Source organism: Petromyzon marinus, chromosome 28, assembly GCF_048934315.1.
Source record: "Petromyzon marinus isolate PM22_M1 ecotype Great Lakes invasive population chromosome 28, UKy_Petmar_22M1.pri1.0, whole genome shotgun sequence".
Lineage (NCBI taxonomy): Eukaryota > Metazoa > Chordata > Hyperoartia > Petromyzontiformes > Petromyzontidae > Petromyzon > Petromyzon marinus.
The window spans coordinates 13,551,462-13,574,342 of NC_133694.1; the positions used below are offsets into that span (position 1 = coordinate 13,551,462).

The 22,881-nt window shown below is 53.4% G+C and overlaps 1 protein-coding gene across 12 annotated transcripts in view; it reads left to right on the forward strand.

The window, feature by feature from the left end:
* The first annotated feature begins 11,023 nt into the window (after positions 1-11,023).
* Positions 11,024-22,881, forward strand: part of GIGYF2 (GRB10 interacting GYF protein 2) — a 145,297-nt gene continuing 133,439 nt past the window's right edge. For 11 of the 12 annotated variants that reach the window (XM_076070359.1, XM_076070367.1, XM_076070362.1 and 8 more), the window contains exons 1-2: positions 11,024-11,125; positions 21,955-22,009. In XM_076070359.1, the coding sequence (XP_075926474.1) occupies positions 21,969-22,009 (41 nt within the window). In that variant the 5' untranslated portion in view covers positions 11,024-11,125; positions 21,955-21,968. The other variant, XM_076070360.1, reaches the window with a different exon arrangement.

The window sequence follows — 22,881 nt, forward strand, 5'->3', positions numbered from 1 at the left end:
TGGGGGGAGGGGGGTACAGATTGGGGGGAGGGGGTACAGAGTGGGGGGATGGGGGTACAGAATGAGGTGACGGGGGTACAAAGTGGGGGGAGGGGAATACAGAGTGGGGGGAGGGGGTACAGATTGGGGGGAGGGGGTACAGAGTGGGGGGAGGGGGGTACAGAATGAGGTGAGGGGGTACAGAGTGGGGGGAGGAGGGTACAGAGTGGGGGGAGGGGGTTACAGAGTGGGGGGAGGGAGGTACAGAGTGGGGGGACGGGGTACAGAGTGAGGTGAGGGGGGTACAAAGTGGGGGGAGGGGGGTACAGAGTGGGGGGAGGGGGGTACAGAGTGGGGGGAGGGGGTACAGAGTGGGGGGAGGGGGGTACAAAGTGGGGGGGGTACAGAGTGGGGGGAGGGGGGTACAGAGTGGGGGGAGGGGGGTTACAGAGTGGGGGGAAGGGGTACAGAGTGGGGGGAGGGGGTACAGATTGGGGGGAGGGGGTACAGAGTGGGGGGAGGGGGGTACAGAATGAGGTGAGGGGGGTACAAAGTGGGGGGAGGGGAATACATAGTGGGGGGAGGGGGGTACAGATTGGGTGGAGGGGGTACAGAGTGGGGGGAGGGGGGTACAGATTGGGTGGAGGGGGTTCAGAGTGGGGGGAGGGGGGTACAGAATGAGGTGAGGCGGGTACAGAGTGGGGGGAGGGGGGTACAGAGTGGGGGGAAGGGGGTACAGAGTGGGGGGAGGGGGGTACAGAGTGGGGAAGGGGGGTACAGAGTGGGGGGAGGGGGTACAGAGTGGGGGGAGGGGGTACAGAGTGGGGAAGGGGGGTACAGAGTGGGGGGAGGGGGTACAGAGTGGGGGGAGGGGTGTACAGAGTGAGGTGAGGGGGGGTTCAGAGTGGGGGGAGGGGGGTACAGAGTGGGGGGAGGGGGTACAGAGTGGGGGGAGGGAGGTACAGAGTGGGTGGAGGGGGTACAGAGTGGGGGGAGGGGGTACAGAGTGGGGGGAGGGGTACAGAGTGGGGGGAGGGGGTACAGAGTGAGGTGAGGGGGGTACAAAGTGGGGGGAGGGGGGTACAGAGTGGGGGGAGGGAGGTACAGATTGGGGGGAGGGGGTACAGAGTGGGGGGAGGGGGGTACAGAATGAGGTGAGGGGGGTACAAAGTGGGGGGAGGGGAATACATAGTGGGGGGAGGGGGGTACAGATTGGGTGGAGGGGGTACAGAGTGGGGGGAGGGGGGTACAGAATGAGGTGAGGGGGGTACAGAGTGGGGGGAGGAGGGTACAGAGTGGGGGGAGGGGTTACAGAGTGGGGGGAGGGAGGTACAGAGTGGGCGTAGGGGGTACAGAGTGAGGTGAGGGGGGTACAAAGTGGGGGGAGGGGGGTACAGAGTGGGGGGAGGGGGGTACAGAGTGGGGGGAAGGGGTACAGAGTGGGGGGAGGGGGTACAGAGTGGGGGGAGGGGGGTACAGAGTGGGGGGAGGGAGGTACAGAGTGGGGGGAGGGGGTACAGAGTGGGGGGAGGGGGTACAGAGTGGGGAAGGGGGGTACAGAGTGGGGGGAGGGGGTACAGAGTGGGGGGAGGGGTGTACAGAGTGAGGTGAGGGGGGGTTCAGAGTGGGGGGAGGGGGGTACAGAATGAGGTGAGGCGGGTACAGAGTGGGGGGAGGGGGTACAGAGTGGGGGGAGGGGGGTACAGAGTGGGTGGAGGGGGTACAGAGTGGGGGGAGGGGGTACAGAGTGAGGTGAGGGGGGTACAAAGTGGGGGGAGGGGGGTACAGAGTGGGGGGAGGGGGGTACAGAGTGGGGGGAAGCGGTACAGAGTGGGGGGAGGGGGTACAGAGTGGGGGGAGGGGGGTACAGAGTGGGGGGAGGGAGGTACAGAGTGGGGGGAGGGGGTACAGAGTGGGGGGAGGGGGTACAGAGTGGGGAAGGGGGGTACAGAGTGGGGGGAGGGGGGTACAGAATGAGGTGAGGGGGGTACAGAGTGGGGGGGGGGGAGGGTACAGAGTGGGGGGAGGGGGTTACAGAGTGGGGGGAGGGAGGTACAGAGTGGGGGGAGGGGGTACAGAGTGAGGTGAGGGGGGTACAGAGTGGGGGGAGGGGGTACAGAGTGGGGGGAGGGGGGTACAGAGTGGGGGGAAGGGGTATAGAGTGGGGGGAGGGGGTACAGAGTGGGGGGAGGGGGGTACAGAGTGGGGGGAGGGAGGTAAAGAGTGGGGGGAGGGGGTACAGAGTGGGGGGAGGGGGTACAGAGTGGGGAAAGGGGGGTACAGAGTGGGGGGAGGGGGTACAGAGTGGGGGGAGGGGGTACAGAGTGAGGTGAGGGGGGGTTCAGAGTGGGGGGAGGGGGGTACAGAATGAGGTGAGGGTGGTACAGAGTGGGGGGGGGGGTACAGAGCGAGGTGAGGGGGTACAGAGTGGGGGGAGGGGGGGTACAGAATGGGGGGAGGGGGTACAGATTGGAGGGAGAGTGGTACAGAGTGGGGGGAGGGGGTAGAGTGGGGGGAGTGGGTACAGAGTGGGGGGAGGGCGTACAGAGTGGGAGGAGGGGGGTACAGAGTGGGGGGAGGGGGTACAGAGTGGGTGGACGGGGTACAATGTGGGGTAGGGGGTACAGAGTGGGGGGAGGGGGGTACAGAGTGGGGGGAGGGGGAACAGAGTGGGGGGAGGGGGTACAGAGTGAGGTAAGGGGGTACAGAGTGGGGGGAGGGGGTTACAGAGTGGGGGGAAAGAGGTACAGAGTGGGGGGTACAGAGTGAGGGAGGGGGATACAGAGTGGGAAGAGGGGGGTACAGAGTGGGGGGAGGGAGGTACAGATTGGGGGGGAGGGGGTCCAGAGTGGGGGGAGGGGGGTACAGAATGAGGTGAGGGGGGTACAAAGTGGGGGGAGGGGAATACATAGTGGGGGGAGGGGGGTACAGATTGGGTGGAGGGGTACAGAGTGGGGGGAGGGGGGTACAGAATGAGGTGAGGGGGGTACAGAGTGGGGGGAGGAGGGTACAGAGTGGGGGGAGGGGTTACAGAGTGGGGGGAGGGAGGTACAGAGTGGGCGGAGGGGGTACAGAGTGAGGTGAGGGGGGTACAAAATGGGGGGAGGGGGGTACAGAGTGGGGGGAGGGGGGTACAGAGTGGGGGGAAGGGGTACAGAGTGGGGGGAGGGGGTACAGAGTGGGGGGAGGGGGTACAGAGTGGGGAAGGGGGGTACAGAGTGGGGGGAGGGGGTACAGAGTGGGGGGAGGGGTGTACAGAGTGAGGTGAGGGGGGGTTCAGAGTGGGGGGAGGGGGGTACAGAGAATGAGGTGAGGCGGGTACAGAGTGGGGGGAGGGGGTACAGAGTGGGGGGAGGGGTACAGAGTGGGGGGAGGGGGGTACATAGTGATGGAAGGGGGAACAGAGAGGGAGGAGGGGGGTACAGAGTGAGGTGAGGGGGGTACAAAGTGGGGGGAGGGGGTTACAGAGTGGGGGGAGGGGGGTACAGAGTGGGTGGAGGGGGTACAGAGTGGGGGGAGGGAGTACAGAGTGGGGGGAGGGGGTACAGAGTGGGAGGAGGGGGGTACAGAGTGGGGGGAGGGGGGTACAGAGTGGGGGAGGAGGTTACAAAGTGGGCGGATGGGGGTACAGTGTAGGGGGGTACAGAGTGGGGGGAGGGGTGGTACAGAGTTGGGGGAGGGGGTACAGAGTGGGGGGAGGGGGTACAGAGTGGGGGGAGGGGGGTACAGAGTGGGGGGAGGGGGTACAGAGTGGGGGGAGGGGGGTACAGAGTGAGGTGATGGGGGTACAAAGTGGTGGAGGGGGTACAAAGTGGGGGGAGGGGGTTACAGAGTGGGGGGAGAAGGGTTCACAGTGGGGGGAGGGGGTTACAGAGTGGGGGGAGGGAGGTACAGAGTGGAGGGAGGGGGTACAGAGTGGGGGGAGGGGGGAAGAGTGGGGGGAGGGGGTACAGAGTGGGGGGAGGGCGTACAGAGTGGGAGGAGGGGGTACAGAGTGGGGGGAGGGGGTACAGAGTGGGTGGAGGGGGTACAAAGTGGGGGGACGGGGTACAGAGTGGGGGGAGGGGGGTACAGATTGGGGGGAGGGGGTACAGAGTGGGGGGATGGGGGTACAGAATGAGGTGACGGGGGTACAAAGTGGGGGGAGGGGAATACAGAGTGGGGGGAGGGGGTACAGATTGGGGGGAGGGGGTACAGAGTGGGGGGAGGGGGGTACAGAATGAGGTGAGGGGGTACAGAGTGGGGGGAGGAGGGTACAGAGTGGGGGGAGGGGGTTACAGAGTGGGGGGAGGGAGGTACAGAGTGGGGGGACGGGGTAAAGAGTGAGGTGAGGGGGGTACAAAGTGGGAGGAGGGGGGTACAGAGTGGGGGGAGGGGGGTACAGAGTGGGGGGAGGGGGTACAGAGTGGGGGGAGGGGGTACAGAGTGGAGGGAGGGGGGTACAAAGTGGGGGGGGGTACAGAGTGGGGGGAGGGGGGTACAGAGTGGGGGGAGGGGGGTTACAGAGTGGGGGGAAGGGGTACAGAGTGGGGGGAGGGGGTACAGATTGGGGGGAGGGGGTACAGAGTGGGGGGAGGGGGTACAGAATGAGGTGAGGGCGGTACAGAGTGGGGGGAGGAGGGTACAGAGTGGGGGGAGGGGGTTACAGAGTGGGGGGTACAGAGTGAGGGAGGGGGATACAGAGTGGGAAGAGGGGGGTACAGAGTGGGGGAGGGAGGTACAGATTGGGGGGAGGGGGTACAGAGTGGGGGGAGGGGGGTACAGAATGAGGTGAGGGGGGTACAAAGTGGGGGGAGGGGAATACATAGTGGGGGGAGGGGGGTACAGATTGGGTGGAGGGGGTACAGAGTGGGGGGAGGGGGGTACAGAATGAGGTGAGGGGGGTACAGAGTGGGGGGAGGAGGGTACAGAGTGGGGGGAGGGGTTACAGAGTGGGGGGAGGGAGGTACAGAGTGGGGGGAGGGGGGTACAGAGTGGGGGGAGGGGGGTACAGAGTGGGGGGAAGGGGTACAGAGTGGGGGGAGGGGGGTACAGAGTGGGGGGAGGGGGGTACAGAGTGGGGGGAGGGAGGTACAGAGTGGGGGGAGGGGGTACAGAGTGGGGGGAGGGGGTACAGAGTGGGGAAGGGGGGTACAGAGTGGGGGGAGGGGGTACAGAGTGGGGGGAGGGGTGTACAGAGTGAGGTGAGGGGGGGTTCAGAGTGGGGGGAGGGGGGTACAGAATGAGGTGAGGCGGGTACAGAGTGGGGGGAGGGGGTATAGAGTGGGGGGAGGGGTACAGAGTGGGGGGAGGGGGGTACAGAGTGATGGAAGGGGGAACAGAGAGGGAGGAGGGGGGTACAGAGTGAGGTGAGGGGGGTACAAAGTGGGGGGAGGGGGTTACAGAGTGGGGGGAGGGGGGTACAGAGTGGGTGGAGGGGATACAGAGTGGGGGGAGGGAGTACAGAGTGGGGGGAGGGGGTACAGAGTGGGGGGAGGGGGGTACAGAGTGGGGGGAGGGGGTACAGAGTGGGGGGAGGAGGTTACAAAGTGGGCGGATGGGGGTACAGTGTAGGGGGAGGGGGGTACAGAGTGGGGGGAGGGGTGGTACAGAGTTGGGGGAGGGGGTACAGAGTGGGGGGAGGGGGTACAGAGTGGGGGGAGGGGGGTACAGAGTGGGGGGAGGGGGTACAGAGTGTGGGGAGGGGGGTACAGAGTGAGGTGAGGGGGGTACAAAGTGGTGGAGGGGGGTACAAAGTGGGGGGAGGGGGTTACAGAGTGGGGGGAGAAGGGTTCACAGTGGGGGGAGGGGGGTTACAGAGTGGGGGGAGGGAGGTACAGAGTGGAGGGAGGGGGTACAGAGTGGGGGGAGGGGGGAAGAGTGGGGGGAGGGGGTACAGAGTGGGGGGAGGGCGTACAGAGTGGGAGGAGGGGGTACAGAGTGGGGGGAGGGGGTACAGAGTGGGTGGAGGGGGCACAAAGTGGGGGGAGGGGGTACAGAGTGGGGGGAGGGGGGAACAGAGTGGGGGGACGGGGTACAGAGTGGGGGGAGGGGGGTACAGATTGGGGGGAGGGGGTACAGAGTGGGGGGATGGGGGTACAGAATGAGGTGACGGGGGTACAAAGTGGGGGGAGGGGAATACAGAGTGGGGGGAGGGGGGTACAGATTGGGGGGAGGGGGTACAGAGTGGGGGGACGGGGGTACAGAATGAGGTGAGGGGGTACAGAGTGGGGGGAGGAGGGTACAGAGTGGGGGGAGGGGGTTACAGAGTGGGGGGAGGGAGGTACAGAGTGGGGGACGGGGTACAGAGTGAGGTGAGGGGGGTACAAAGTGGGGGGAGGGGGGTACAGAGTGGGGGGAGGGGGGTACAGAGTGGGGGGAGGGGGTACAGAGTGGGGGGAGGGGGTACAGAGTGGAGGGAGCGGGGTACAAAGTGGGGGGGGGGTACAGAGTGGGGGGAGGGGGGTACAGAGTGGGGGGAGGGGGGTTACAGAGTGGGGGGAAGGGGTACAGAGTGGGGGCAGGGGGTACAGATTGGGGGGGAGGGGGTACAGAGTGGGGGGAGGGGGGTTACAGAGTGGGGGAAGGGGTACAGAGTGGGGGGAGGGGGTACAGATTGGGGGGAGGGGGTACAGAGTGGGGGGAGGGGGTACAGAATGAGGTGAGGGGGGTACAGAGTGGGGGGAGGAGGGTACAGAGTGGGGGGAGGGGGTTACAGAGTGGGGGGTACAGAGTGAGGGAGGGGGATACAGAGTGGGAAGAGGGGGTACAGAGTGGGGGAGGGAGGTACAGATTGGGGGGAGGGGGTACAGAGTGGGGGGAGGGGGGTACAGAATGAGGTGAGGGGGGTACAAAGTGGGGGGAGGGGAATACATAGTGGGGGGAGGGGGGTACAGATTGGGTGGAGGGGGTACAGAGTGGGGGGAGGGGGGTACAGAATGAGGTGAGGGGGGTACAGAGTGGGGGGAGGAGGGTACAGAGTGGGGGGAGGGGTTACAGAGTGGGGGGAGGGAGGTACAGAGTGGGCGGAGGGGGTACAGAGTGAGGTGAGGGGGGTACAAAGTGGGGGGAGGGGGGTACAGAGTGGGGGGAGGGGGGTACAGAGTGGGGGGAAGGGGTACAGAGTGGGGGGAGGGGGTACAGAGTGGGGGGAGGGGGGTACAGAGTGGGGGGAGGGAGGTACAGAGTGGGGGGAGGGGGTACAGAGTGGGGGGAGGGGGTACAGAGTGGGGAAGGGGGGTACAGAGTGGGGGGAGGGGGTACAGAGTGGGGGGAGGGGGTACAGAGTGGGGGGAGGGAGAACAGAGTGGGGGGAGGGGGGTACAGAGTGGGGGGAGGGGGGTACAGAGTGGGGGGAGGTGGGTACAGAGTGGGGGGAGGAGGTTACAAAGTGGGCGGATGGGGGTACAGTGTAGGGGGAGGGGGGTACAGAGTGGGGGGAGGGGTGGTACAGAGTTGGGGGAGGGGGTACAGAGTGGGGGGAGGGGGTACAGAGTGGGGGGAGGGGGGTACAGAGTGGGGGGAGGGGGTACAGAGTGGGGGGAGGGGGGTACAGAGTGGGGGGAGAAGGGTTCACAGTGGGGGGAGGGGGTTACAGAGTAGGGGGAGGGAGGTACAGAGTGGAGGGAGGGGGTACAGACTGGGGGGAGGGGGGAAGAGTGGGGGGAGGGGGTACAGAGTGGGGGGAGGGCGTACAGAGTGGGAGGAGGGGGTACAGAGTGGGGGGAGGGGGTACAGAGTGGGTGGAGGGGGTACAAAGTGGGGGGAGGGGGTACAGAGTGGGGGGAGGGGGGAACAGAGTGGGGGGACGGGGTACAGAGTGGGGGGAGGGGGGTACAGATTGGGGGGAGGGGGTACAGAGTGGGGGGATGGGGGTACAGAATGAGGTGATGGGGGTACAAAGTGGGGGGAGGGGAATACAGAGTGGGGGGAGGGGGTACAGATTGGGGGGAGGGGGTACAGAGTGGGGGGACGGGGGTACAGAATGAGGTGAGGGGGTACAGAGTGGGGGGAGGAGGGTACAGAGTGGGGGGAGGGGGTTACAGAGTGGGGGGAGGGAGGTACAGAGTGGGGGGACGGGGTACAGAGTGAGGTGAGGGGGGTACAAAGTGGGGGGAGGGGGGTACAGAGTGGGGGGAGGGGGGTACAGAGTGGGGGGAGGGGGTACAGAGTGGGGGGAGGGGGTACAGAGTGGAGGGAGGGGGGTACAAAGTGGGGGGGGGTACAGAGTGGGGGGAGGGGGGTACAGAGTGGGGGGAGGGGGGTTACAGAGTGGGGGGAAGGGGTACAGAGTGGGGGGAGGGGGTACAGATTGGGGGGAGGGGGTACAGAGTGGGGGGAGGGGGTACAGAATGAGGTGAGGGGGGTACAGAGTGGGGGGAGGAGGGTACAGAGTGGGTGGAGGGGGTTACAGAGTGGGAGGAGGGAGGTACAGAGTGGGGGGAGGGGGTACAGAGTGAGGTGAGGGGGGTACAATGTGGGGGGAGGGGGGTACAGAGTGGGGGGAGGGGGGTACAGAGTGGGGGGAGGGGGTACAGAGTGGGGGGAGGGGGTACAGAGTGGGGGGAGGGGGGTACAAAGTGGGGGGAGGGGGGTACAGAGTGGGGGGAGGGGGGTACAGAGTGGGGGGAGGGGGGGTACAGAGTGGGGGGAAGGGGTACAGAGTGGGGGGAGGGGGTACAGAGTGGGGGAAGGGGGGTACAGAGTGGGGGGAGGGGGTACAGAGTGGGGGGAGGGGGGTACAGAGTGAGGTGAGGGGCGGGTTCAGAGTGGGGGGAGGGGGGTACAGAATGAGGTGAGGGGGGCACAAAGTGGGGGGAGGGGGGTACAGAGTGGGGGGAGGGGGTACAGAGTGGGGGGAGGGGGTAGAGAGTGGGGGGAGGGGGTACAGAGTGGAGGGAGGGGGGTACAAAGTGGGGGGGGGGGTACAGAGTGGGGGGAGGGGGGTACAGAGTGGGAGGAGGGGCGGTACAGAGTGGGGGGAAGGGGTACAGAGTGGGGGGAGGGGGTACAGATTGGGGGGAGGGGGTACAGAGTGGGGGGAGGGGGTACAGAATGAGGTGAGGGGGGTACAGAGTGGGGGGAGGAGGGTACAGAGTGGGGGGAGGGGGTTACAGAGTCGGGGGAGGGAGGTACAGAGTGGGGGGAGGGGGTACAGAGTGAGGTGAGGGGGGTACAAAGTGGGGGGAGGGGGGTACAGAGTGGGGGGAGGGGGGTACAGAGTGGGGGGAGGGGGTACAGAGTGGGGGGAGGGGGTACAGAGTGGGGGGAGGGGGGTACAAAGTGGGGGGAGGGGGGTACAGAGTGGGGGGAGGGGGGTACAGAGTGGGGGGAGGGGGGGTACAGAGTGGGGGGAAGGGGTACAGAGTGGGGGGAGGGGGTACAGAGTGGGGGGAGGGGGGTACAGAGTTGGGGGAGGGGGTACAGAGTGGGGGGAGGGGGGTACAGAGTGAGGTGAGGGGCGGGTTCAGAGTGGGGGGAGGGGGGTACAGAATGAGGTGAGGGGGGTACAGAGTGGGGGGAGGGGGTACAGATTGAGGTGAGGGGGTACAGAGTAGGGGGAGGGGGGTACAGAATGGGGGGAGGGGGTACAGAGTGGGGGGAGAGGGGTACAGAGTGGGGGGAGGGGAGTACAAAGTGGGGGGAGGGGGGTAAAGAGTGGGGGGAGGGGGTACAGAGTGGGGGGAGGGGGGTACAGAGTCGGGGGAGGGGGTACAGAGTGGGGGGAGGGGGGTACAGAGTGGGGGGAGGGGGTATAGAGTGGGGGGAGGGGGGTACAGTGTGAGGTGAGGGGGGTACAAAGTGGGGGGAGGGGGGTACAGAGTGGGGTACAGAGTGGGTGGAGGGGGTACAGAGTGGCGGGAGGGAGTACAGAGTGGGGGGAGGGGGGTACAAAGTGGGGGGAGGGGGGTACAGAGTGGGGGGAGGGGGGTACAGAGTGGGGGAGGGGGGTACAGAGTGGGGGGAGGGGGTACAGAGTGGGGGGAGGGGGTACAGAGTGGGGGGAGGGGGGTACAGAGTGGGTGGAGGGTGTACAGAGTGGGGGGAGGGAGTACAGAGTGGGGGGAGGGGGGTACAAAGTGGGGGGAGGGGGGTACAGAGTGGGGGGAGGGGGGTACAGAGTGGGGGGAGGGGGTACAGAGTGGGGGGAGGGGGTACAGAGTAGTGGGAGGGGGGTACATAGTGGGGGGAGGGGGTACAGAGTGGGGGGAGGGGGATACAGAGTGAGGTGAGGGGGGGGTTCAGAGTGGGGGGAGGGGGGTACAGAGTTGGGGGAGGGGGTACAAAGTGGGGGGAGGGGGGTACAGAGTGAGGTGACGGGGGTTCAGAGTGGGGGGAGGGGGGTAGAGTGGGGGGAGTGGGTACAGAGTGGTGGGAGGGCGTACAGAGTGAGAGGAGGGGGGTACAGAGTGGGCGGAGGGGGTACAGAGTGGGTGGAGGGGGTACAAAGTGGGGGGAGCGGGTACAGAGTGAGGGGAGGGGGGTCCAGTGTGGGGGGGAGGGGGGAACAGAGTGGGGGGATGGGGTACAGAGTGGGGGGATGGGGTTACAGAGTGGGGGGATGGGGTTACAGAGTGGGGGGAGGGAGGTACAGAGTGGGGGGTACAGAGTGAGGTGAGGGGGGTACAGAGTGGGTGGAGGGGGTACAGAGTGGGGGGAGGGGGTACAGAGTGGGGGGAGGGGGTCCAGAGTGGGGGGAGGGAGTACAGAGTGGGGCGAGGGGGTACAGAGTGGGGGGAGGGGGGTACAGAGTGGGGGGAGGGGGGGTCCAGATTGGGGGGAGGGGGGAACAGAGTGGGGGGAGGGGGTACAGAGTGGGGGGAGGGGGGGTACAGAGTGGGGGGAGGGGGGTACAGAGTGGGGGGAGGAGGGTACAGAGTGGGGGGAGGGGGGGTCCAGTGTGGGGGGGGAGGGGGGAACAGAGTGGGGGGAGGGTGTACAGAGTAGGGGGAGGGGGGTACAGAGTGGGGGGAGGGGGTCCAGAGTGGGGGGGAGGGGGGAACAGAGTGGGGGGAGGGGGGTACAGAGTGGGTGGAGGGGGTACAGAGTGGGGGGAGGGGCGGAACGTGTTTCGCCTGGCATCCGGGTCCTAGAATCACGTGATCCCCTCTGCGCCGCCATTTTGCGTTCAAGCGATAGTGGAGTCTACGTGCGGATCCGAGTTGAGGTGAGCGGCGCGGCGCCCTCACTGGCTCCCTCGCACCCTCTCACCGTCCCGCTAACTCACCCGGACGGTGCCCGCAGGCACCCGGTGGCAACACGGGGAAAAAGTGTGCGCGGCTTGCCGGACTGACCTGGAGCGGCCCGAGGCAGCGGCCTATTAAAGCGAGGCCTAAGCGAGGCCTCTGAGACAGAGAGACGGGGAGACTGGGACATAAAGGCAGACAGACACTGTAAGACACGGTAACAGGGGCACTGACAGACGAGACACGCGGACAGATTACTAAATGAAGGGACATACACGAACTTGAGAGACAGACGCGCTTATATATGAAGACGAACGACGAGGGAAGGAGACTGTAAAATACTGCTGTTTAGGAGGAAACCGGGGCTCATCGGTGAGAGTTATAACCGTGCGGTTAGCGAGTGTGAATGTGCGATTCAGTGTTATCCGCTCAGTGTGGTGTCAATGGGTTAATGTGTCGGTGTGTGCGCGCGTGTCCCTTCGTGATTGCGGAGTCGGTGTGTGTTATCGTGTGAGTACAGTATTGTCAGTGGTCTTGGGAGAGTGTCGTAATCTGCGAGGCTGATGCTGAACCCAGAGCTTGCCATGACCAAAATAAAGCACCTGCCTGTGTACTTTGTCACCTCACACTACAACGCATAAACTCTCCATTGTAATACTATAATGGGGTAGTACAAGAGAGGGTATACTAGTTCCCATATTGTGTTCTTCGCACCAGCTTTGAGCTGTCTTAACTTTCCATATGCTGTGTAACCCTGTGTGGAACTGCCTGGCCAGTCCACTCCAGCCCAAGCTCAGCGCGAGTTATGGCCTGGGCCCGAGAGGTAGCGCTTTCGACACTTGTTGGAGAGGTTCATGGTTTCAATCCATTTGCCACCCTGATTAATTAATACTGCGGGTGTAAACCGTGATACTGTAATATACATAATGTGCTTCACAGTTGACCTTTAAATTCCTGATGTAATTAAGATGAGGCAATTGTGTGTCGGCGTCTAGGTCTAAACTTGCCAAATGACTAATTTGTGATGATATAGCTATCATCACCCCCGACTGGCAGACGGGTGTCCTCCATTTGAAGCCCAGGTACCGAGTCACCTTGTGTCCACAGGGACAGCTGCCACTGAGGGTGTCCTTTAAAGTGTTTGAGATGTGATGTAAAGCGCTCTTGAGACGCTCCGGCGTGTGTTGCACTATATTTTTCCAATATATATTTATGCATGCAAAATATGGACCCATTTACAGGATCACTTGTGCCTGCTTGGAGCATTCAGGTTGGCCTACGTACGAATAATCCTAGATTTAACTAGACTAGATTGTGTGAGGTCATAGACATAGAGCATTGAAATATCTTGATACAGTCATAACCGTGTGAGCACCGTCGGCAGACGAGGATGGGTTGCCTGAGTCACGTAGACCGCATGCCCAAGTATTTTCTGTTCGGCCGGATAGAGGTGGATAAACAACCGCTACATCAGCAAAAGACACGATGATCCAACGTGTTGTAGAAATATTTGGATCTCAGTGGACTTGCCCATGACTGATGGCAAAATTGACCTTTGTAGGACACTACTGGGCAATTGGAATTCAGTCGCCCTCGAGCAACAATGGAAATAGGATTAGCGACGCTCACAACTTAAGTGGAACGCCCGGGTGCCAAAAACACAGCAGCAACCTGACAGTGGGGAGCACAGGTGGTGCATCTGCCAGTCATATCGGTCGACATGTCTCGGATCGCATTCGTGAACACAAAGCAGACCTGAAACATGGTAGGACCAACACCTCGTCCGAGGCAGATCACTGTTATAATTCAGTAGGTTCACATGACATTGACTTCTCGAAGACAGAGGTTCTTTGCAAGCCATCTGGCTACCATGAGAGATTCGTTCATGAGGCTATCCACATATACAAACACAGAGACAATTTAAACGGAGAAGATGGATTCTGGTTGAGCAATCATTGGAAAGATTTGATAAACCATTTTGGGTCTTAATTGATTGATCACGCTTAAGGTGGCTTTCAGACCGCATCCATTATTTTTCGTCTCCCCCCTCCTCTTTTCCGAACATAGATGGACTCTTTGGTTTTTTCAGTAAAGCCACGTAATAAAAATAAAATTATATAATAGCATACGACGTTTCGATTGCAACACAAGCAATCATCATCAGGTACAGAAGAGCTGAATTTGAGAGAGAGAGGAAACACAACCGCAGATATATATACAAACCTTAAGTAGAGGGAATTAACAGACACACCAGGGGACACAGAGAGAGACGGAGCAACACTATATCAAACAGGGTTTTGCAAAATTTGGAAACTATATAAAGCAACATAGACGGTCGGTTAAAACACAATTAACGCATGGTCTGGTAGATTACGCTATTTCAAAGATTGCTAAATAGTAAGTTAATTGTGAAATTTAAGAGAGAATACAGACCGCAAAGAGACATATAGGGAGAGGCGGGCACACAGTGAAGAAGTAAAGCCGCATCTCTGTGCCGACGCCTTAAATAGCCAGAGAAGGTGGGACTGGGTTTCAGAGACAATGGGACAAAAAATTATTAGCATGAAGAGAGCACATACGAAAGGACGGTGTGGGTAGATGGACTCGTCCATCTGAACACTGTCAAATCTCTCTCCGTGGTGCTAACGTTAAAAATAACCGCCACTTTTTTCAAATTTTGTTGTTGTGGTTTTCACACCTGATGATGATTGCTTGTGTTGCAGTCGAAACGTCGTGAGAATTTTATTGTTTTATATTTGTATTATTTTATTGTTTCCCTTCTACGTGACTTTACCGAAAAACCAAGAATATGAATCCCTGCAGTCACGAAAGCTTTACATCAAAAATTGAACACTGCTAGCTTAGCAGTGTATTTTAAGCTGGGTGGGAGGAGCAGAGCGCCTTGACAAAGGAGTTTGCATATCAACAGAATAATTTAGCATTGAAGTAGCTGTGTTAATGTGATAGATTAGCAGGATGTTAAAGTCAGAAATTAGCATGTAACTGGTCAGGAAAGTAGCTATGTTAAAGTCAGAGTTTACATATCAACAGAGGTATTTAGTATATTGACGCTAAATAACTGCAACTACCCACCTATCATTCATACAATAAACCGATATGAAAGAACTAAATATAAACTACATCAATATAATCAATGTACTCAATATATTCTCCAATAAGCTGAGCTATTAACATAAAGTAACTGGGTATACACTACACTATATAATGAATACCATGTAGTAAACCGATAAAAAAAACTAAAATATAAACTACATCAGTATTATATTCTTGGTCCTTTCGGTAAAGTCACCTTGAAGGGAAACAATAAAATATATATAAAAACAATAAAATTCTCACGACGTTTCGACTGCAACACAAGCAGTCATCATCAGGTGTGAAAACCAACGGCAAGAACGTCGTGAGAATTATATTGTTTTATATATTTTATTATTTTATTGTTTCCCTTCAACGTGACTTTACCGAAAGAACCAAGAATATGAATCACTGCAGTCACGAAAGCTTTAAATCAAAATTTACATCAATATTATCAATAAACTCAATTTACTCTCCAATCAGCTGAGCTACTAACAATAAGTAATTATACATTACAATTCTACGTCGAAAAAAGTGGCGGTTTTTTTTTCCTCAACGTTAGCACCACGGAAAGCGACGAGCTTGTTCAGACGGACGAGTCCATCTATGCTCGGAACGGAGGAGGGGGGAGAGAGAGAAACAGCCACGATGCGCTGCTCTGTCCTGTGTTGCGTTACAACTTTGCTATAAACTAGACTACTATACATTACAATATACCTTCCAATCTAAACTACATTGTATAATATCGTATACACAGCCCAATGTAAGCTCTAACATGCATTATATTGATATGCCTCCAAGTAAACTTTTTTCTACATTACACGACTATACACCGTAATATACACTGCCATAGACAAACCCCACCATTGAATTACACAATGCATTACGATACACTACCCTATACTTTAGACTATAAAAATATTAGACTTGTAATATTACACTATGTATTATTCTACCAATCCTACTGTATACCACACTGCTGTATACAATTACGATAGTATATATTGCCTTATGAATTATGTTAAACATTACACTGTTGTACTATTTATTATACAATATGCTATAAACCATACCATTGACCGTTGTGTGAAAGGTACTAAGAGGCAGTGCCAGTGAATGGACTGCGGTCTGAAAGTCACCGTAAAATAAAATCAATCAAGAACCGAAATGGTTTATCACGTCTTTCCAATGATTACTAAGCCAGGGTATTTCCCTGTCCCCAGACGACCTGCTTGTCAGTTTTGATGTGGTTTCCTTATTCACCAAAGTTCCTGTACCTGACAACCTTCGCAATGATAGAAGACTTGATTCATCAAGGACTGCATACTGATGTACCCCCCCTGGTGAGACACTGCTTAACCAACAGATACTTCACCTGGAATGGAACTTTCTACAAACAAACTGAGGGCAACCCAATGGGCTCCCCCCTATCTCCGGTTTTAGCCAACGTTTTCATCTAAAATAAACCACAAATTATGACTGAAGTCATTGCTCAGACCCAGATTGGAAGCACGGCAGCTCCAACTTAATCTACTCCCGCTGGCTTTTAGAAGTACAGTTGTTTGCACGTGTGAGTATAGTACATAATATTTACTGATTTTATAATACATTTTTATTTGTATCTGTATTATTTGCATCTGTATTAGCGCTTTCACTGATACCCCAATGAAGACCTAATGTTGCTCATACGAAAGAAAGAACGCTGTCGGGAACGCATCCCCATATATACAATGGTATAATTACCCCTTTTAGCGCTGATTGGATTAGAGCTCACTTCACCAGGAACGAATCTTGAGTGCAAAGCAAGGTGGTCTGCCTGTAAGTAATTCAGCAAGAAGAGCCAAGTGACCTGCTATGCTCTTTCATGGGCATCTTACTTACACAAGCATAGATCACAATACAAAGCAGCAAGTATCGCTACATGTATTACATGTTACGGGAATAGGCAATTGGTCAAAAAAGCAACAAAACATGTCTTCAGGAAAATCTTGCCGAATGCAATGTTATCGAAAGCATGTTTTAGCTATACAGAGTTGACTTAATGAGGCCTTTTTTCCGGAACACGGGGGCGTTGATTTAGCTCTGTGCGATTTGACGTTACTCAGATTGATGTTAGATAGGCTTGCAAGCGATGAGAGTGCTGCATATATTGGAAAGTATGATTGTGTGAATGAATTAACTGTGAAAATGATTAATTTGCCATGTATGGTTTTATATTAATGTTTTCACACACATTGCTGCATGCATCTAGCAGTCCACTTTTTGAGGACGTCAGTCATACGGGCGCCTAGATAGCGACTCATTCAAATTCAAGTGATGTGAGGGACTTCCAATTAAGTGTCAGGGGCAAGCGTTGGGTGTGAGTGCCACAGTGTGGGAAGAATAATGAAAGAGTGAACATTTAAACTGAACTAAAAATATTTTTATTTTAACATATCTCTTTTTCAGAAGCGACCTGGCCACATGAAAGCTCAATGAAGTGGCTTATGTGGAAATGTATAGCAGCCAAATACTTTCAACTTATGTTTCTAAATGTTGAGGGAAAAACCGAAGGACCCAGAAAATAATCAACATGACCACGGGGAGAGACACATGCAAACTCCAAATACAGGCGTCAGGGTTGGGATCGAACCAACGACCTCCAGTATAGCTGGCGAGGTTGTTAACATCTCGCCACTGCAGCACACTACACACACACAAAATGGAGAGCGACTCAACATCTTTTATTACAATAGCAAGGGTGGACATGTAGAATTTGTTAAACAAAGAGGAAGGGGGTGATCATTTCTTACCCAGGAACGCAGTCTGATTTTTCCTGTCAGGTCGAACGCGGTTTTGCCTAACACAGCTTTTCCTGTACATTTTTTCACCAGCAAAAATAAAGCAACGAAAAAAATACTTAATTTCACAAAGCCAACACAGTCAGTAACTGGGGGGGGGACCCCAAGTGTGATCCACACAGACTCGGGCTCACTCTTCTTTTTGAAGGAACTTGAGTTTCGGGAGTGAACGGAGGTTTCTCATGGTCGTCAATTGAACCTTATGGCGGGACCCTGGGGTCCCGAATAAACGGAAGTCAAAATCGTAATTAATTTAAATTTGCCGACTCAGTCCCACCGCGCACGTAAACGCCACGACCCACCTGGCGCGGATCATCCTGTTGTCATATCATCCAAGCGCAGCGAGGACGAATGCGCAGAAGAGCTGAAAAAGCGAATGTACGCCATGCTCGGGTATGGGCAGGATCATAAGTCTTATCCAAAGCTGCTCAAACTGCCTACACGACTTAGGTCCTTTATTTGTCATAACGGTATGCATAATATAGTGAAGCTGCTCTCTTATCTGCATTATTATTTGTGACCTACCAATGTCTGCAGCCAGGATCAATCGATGACAATCCTATTACCTGCAGATATTTAACAGATGAGATGCATTGCACCATTAATTCCTCCTGTTTGATAATACTTCTCTTGTCCGTATGCATCTGTGCAGATAGGTTTTTTTTGCGGTTAAGCCATAGTCTCCACATAGCGCTCATATCAATACGGATAAGAGGAGCGGCGACGCACTACTCTGTAAAGTAACATTTGTATAAACGCTTGTTACAGTATGAACAGCGCATTGAAAACATGTCCTATTTTATGTACCCTTTACCAAGTGTGTTCACAAATGCACACTGAGAAACACGATGATTGACAGAGGGGCGTAAATTATTTTTTCGATAGTGTATTTAAATAGAGGTACTGCAGGTAAGTCGTTTTAAGTTTTAAAGGCATAGTTTAACAAGACAACACTTGCCACCATCCTTCAAACCCATTGAAAAAGAGCAAAGTTTGTGTTTACATTATAATATGTTTATGGCGGTGCCATGTCATAAGGTTCAATTATTAAATTGCCAAATCTAATGAGATCGTGATTTCATAACGAGGGCCTTTTTTCCACAGTCTGAATAAAACTTGGGGGTTTTTAAGAGGAAGTAGGATCTTTAAATGCTTCGTTTATTTTGGGGTCAACAGAACTATTAAGTATTTATGAGATATATCCAAGTGAAACTTTAAATTAAACAGAGCCCAGTGGATGTTTCTACAGGCAGAATGAGTTAAAGATTGCATCAATATAAAGGTCACAATGGTGGGTATTGCAGAAAGCATCCAGGGCAAGGCATATAGTTGAATGGTACAGCGAGTTTAGCTTATTTAATACAATCGCACAAACCTTCTGATAAACGACATCATGGTCATCAAAAATTGAAAGTATTGATCTTGCCATATCTAAACGTAGAATAGATGGTGTGCAGTTAAGTATAGGAAGCCAATTTTAATCTTCGAAATGTAAGCAAAGTGTGAGTGAAACTTAAATTTAGAGTCTGATGAAGCCCAATTATTTTTACTCCACCACTTCTTGGATGTGTTTATTGTCTAGAGGCATAACCTGATTTGGAAACGTGGCAGCATTTATCTTATTTGAAAAATAATTACTTTGGTTTTATTTGCATTCAGAACCAATTTAAAGGAATTCAAGTGATGATGAATTCGGTCAAAATCATTTTGCAATTTAAGGTCCTGTATACCTCTTTTGGTGAACTTACACCTACCATTATTGGTTTATTGTCAGAAATTTGTTTGACAATCAGAGTAAGTAAGTTGGCTTCCCGGATCATTTACAAAGAGGGAGAATAAGATTGTTCAAAGTATAGAGCCTTGTGGAACTCGGTGATTTTTTTTTTCAACTGACTTCACTCAGAAAGGTAGCTATTGAACCAGTCATTTGTATGCCTGGAGAAATTGAGGCTTTTGAGTCTTTTTAGTAGGGTCACATAGCCGACTATACCGAAGGGTTTGGACAAGTCAATGAATAGTATAGTAGAGTGTTATTGTCCAGTCTATTAAATACGTAATGTAAGGAGTTGAGAAACCACGTAAGTTGTGCAATAATGTTCGTGGAAGCCTCATGGTTTAGGGTAAAGCAGCCAATTTTTTGAGGTGTAATTGTTAATTGGGGCCTAGAGAAATTTCTCAAATATTTAGATTCGTTGTGATAGGATTGAAATTGGCCGCAAATTATTTGGGTTGTTTGTAGATCCACTTCTTAGAAGGGGACGAATGGGTGTCTTGGAATGGAGTGCATAACTCTGAGGTCAATTTAATAGAACCAGACTGACCCTGACACTTCAAGACAAGATTACAGGGCACATCACGACTATGTGACCAATTGGATGACTGGAGCAATGGCGAACAAAAGAGACTTCGTAAAGCTCATGCAGGAACTTGGCAATTAATGACATTGGCACAGGCTTGGAACATATCACTAGGAGCAATGTACCTGTTGAGACAGATTGACACAGTTGACAACCACCTAAGCAAGACTGGAATAGATCCATAAGGGTCGAGGATATAATCAGCCATGATCAATCCACTCCTGGATGAAGGCCTTCCGAAGCTGCCGTGACCTTGCAAGATCTTGCTGCCACACCATTATTATTCTTGACTATCATCCCTTGTAGTGATGTAGCCTGCCCAAGTCCACTTTTTTAAGTGTTGGATGTTCTTATTAACCTGCATATGTTCTCTAATCCATGGCTTCCTCTTTTTCCCTCAATGTAATCCCAAGCATGCATCTCTCTGCTACTATGTGCACGTCAACATTTTCATTATATATTATTCGTGAATGACTGTTTTTATGAACATTTTATCATACCCAGACATGGTTCATAATGGAGTTATACATTCAGTCCTCTACTTACGAACACAATCAGTTCCTGGGAACCGTTCGTAAGTAGAACGGTTCATCATTCGGAACCCAAAAATTACTGTATTTAAATGTCCATAGGTCAGTGTTATGAAGTGTGTTATGGTTCAACATGGAAGCATTGTTGAACTCATATATAAGAAGAAATATTGTACATTTGCATGCAACACTGTAAAAATACTGTACTAAATAAAACGTAAAATAAGGTAACAAATAGGAAAAAAATGCATTTTATTTTCACTTACCTTGCGTCCTAATTGCCGGTTTGCTTGTCAGAAAGGGCACAATGAGTCACCAAAATTGCACACACATACGGGGCACGCGCGCATGCACACACATAGACACACAAAAGACAAAGGCACACGGACAGACACACAGGGAATACGCACTCACACAGACACACTCCAACGACAATGGTCTCCCATTTAGCCTTAACAGATTGTTGGAGAGCCAGCGCCTGTGAAGGCAGGCACAACACACGAGAGGGTTAGTGTGCAACACTGCCCGGCCACCATTGATCACCATTGACTCCCCAGTGGCGATGTGTACACACCGAACCAGGTTCTCATTTGATGCTGAGTCGAACTAGAGGAGGCCCAGGACCCATGCAGATAATCGTCATTGGTGTTGGTCATGAGTGGAAATTAAACTCGGTTTGCCGGGTTCGTAGTGCAGCGCGCGAACCATTGAACTTGTGCTCCCCACATACACATGAGGGCAACGCGCGCATGCACACATGTGCACGTCCACACACACGTGCACGTCCACACACACACTTTCACATACAGATACTCACTTTCACACACAGACTTTCACAAACACACGCACACTTATTTTCACACGTGCGTACACACACACAAACACTCCCAGCGCAAGGCTGACTCATTACATATTGCGGAGGATCACTCGACTGAACAAAATAGTTCCACGGTTCAGTTTGCAAGTGCGAGTTAGCGTTTAAAGTACATTTTTTAAAATATGTTTCATGGAAGTTGCTTTGTAAGTTTGGGTTTTTGTAACTTGGATATTTGTAAGTCGAGGACTACCTTATATTGCTAACAAAATACTTTAACACCTAAAGTTTACGTCAGTTTGCGAATGTGAATTTGCTATATTTGTGTGTGCAATTCTTTGTAAAGTCGAATCCCCCGATGAAGCTGAAGCTCCCTGAATGGATTGGCTTCCTGGCTTGTCATTATTCTCTGCCAATGGTTGTTGCCAGTACAGTAATCAAAATACTAAGCCATTGATGACCAGGTGGCTCTCAGAGGTCAAAGTGCTAAGCTGGCAGCACCGAGGTCCTAGTTGAAAATTCAGGCAGCTACCTGTAATTACACTGGTTACCATTGACTGAAAAGAACCCTCACAAAATTTGGCATCTGTATATATTCTGGAGAAACGCCAGCTATGAAAGTAAAAAATATCTTACTGTCATGTGCCAAACATTTCTCTGTGTGGGTGGAAAAGGTTGTCTCCCTACTGTGGAACAGAGGTTACGTAAAGGGATCTCAGAGACAGCTATCTGAGATTGATTTCCATGTTCCCGTTCTCTCTCCACAAAGTGCCACGCTGCTCTGTGAGAGGTTTGAATTGATGTTTGGTTTCATGACATAATGTCGAGCCCCCAGTCGGGCAGTAACATTTGGCAATGAGTGCTGACATGTAAACCTTTCAAAAGTAAAATTTTGATTTAAAGCTTTCGTGACTGCAGGGATTCATATTCTTGGTTCTTTCGGTAAAGTCACGTAGAAGGGAAACAATAAAATAAAAATATAAAACAAAATTCTCACGACGTTTTTTTATTATTTTATTGTTTCCCTTCTACGTGACTCTCAAAAGTCTTTGAGACGTAACCGTAGAAAAAATAACGCTCCTAATAGCATTTTAAAGTAAAACTAAACTTGAGTTAACCCGAATATAGGAATTTGTAATTGTTGTTTACATATGGAAATGTGTATTCTGTCCTCAGATAACACAGAAGCTATGGCTGCGGAAACCCAGACACTCAATTTTGGACCAGAATGGTGAGCACTGTTCTGTGAATTCGTTTATTGGGTGATAGAGATCAAGATGCAAGTACATTTTTTTACATTTTTAAAATGTTACACATTTATCTGTGTATCCAGCCAGGTTAATTGTTGTCATTTGGTTTAAAATGTAAGATTGCTGTGTATAAATAAAGATTAATTTAGTTGCCCATGAGTAAGCTTTCATACCTTATTTTTTAGACGGAGCTTTCACATGCTTTCAGCTTGAATATGTGCGTAAATTGCACTTTAAAAAGTTAATGTAATTTATGTTCAAATAAGCATGAAGGTGGTGCTGGTCTCCAAATTAGCGTAAAGGCTGTGCTGGTCTCCAGTCTACGGTGCTGGTCTCCAGTCTACAGTCCTGAACCAGTGGTGGAAATTTCTCAGTTCTATGGCGAGTCTGTCCATATGACAACTATCTATGGGATCTTTTTTACAAGTATCAAAGTATGTAAAATGAGAATAGGTTTTACCCTGTCTGGCAAAAAAAACAGGACGTGGTAAGATGTTCAAACACCAAATAGATATCTTTTTCAAGGTATCAAGTCTGCATGCTCTGATAATATATGCATTGTCTTTTGAAACTGATTGGCTAACACGAGAGACAGTCTTCTTTATGGCCTTGTCTCACCAATGTCAGACCAGGGAATGCCAATAGGTGAACATTACAAATACAATTTCACGTTTCAAATAATTTATGGCTCGGGTTGAGCAATTATATCTATAGGACCTTTTTTGCCAGTATCAAAGTATGAAAAATAAGAATAGGTTTTACTCTTGCCAGAAAGGATAAGACCTATTCTTATTTTTCATACTTTGACAACCACTGTTAAATATCCACAAAGTAGTAATCATATTGTGCACCC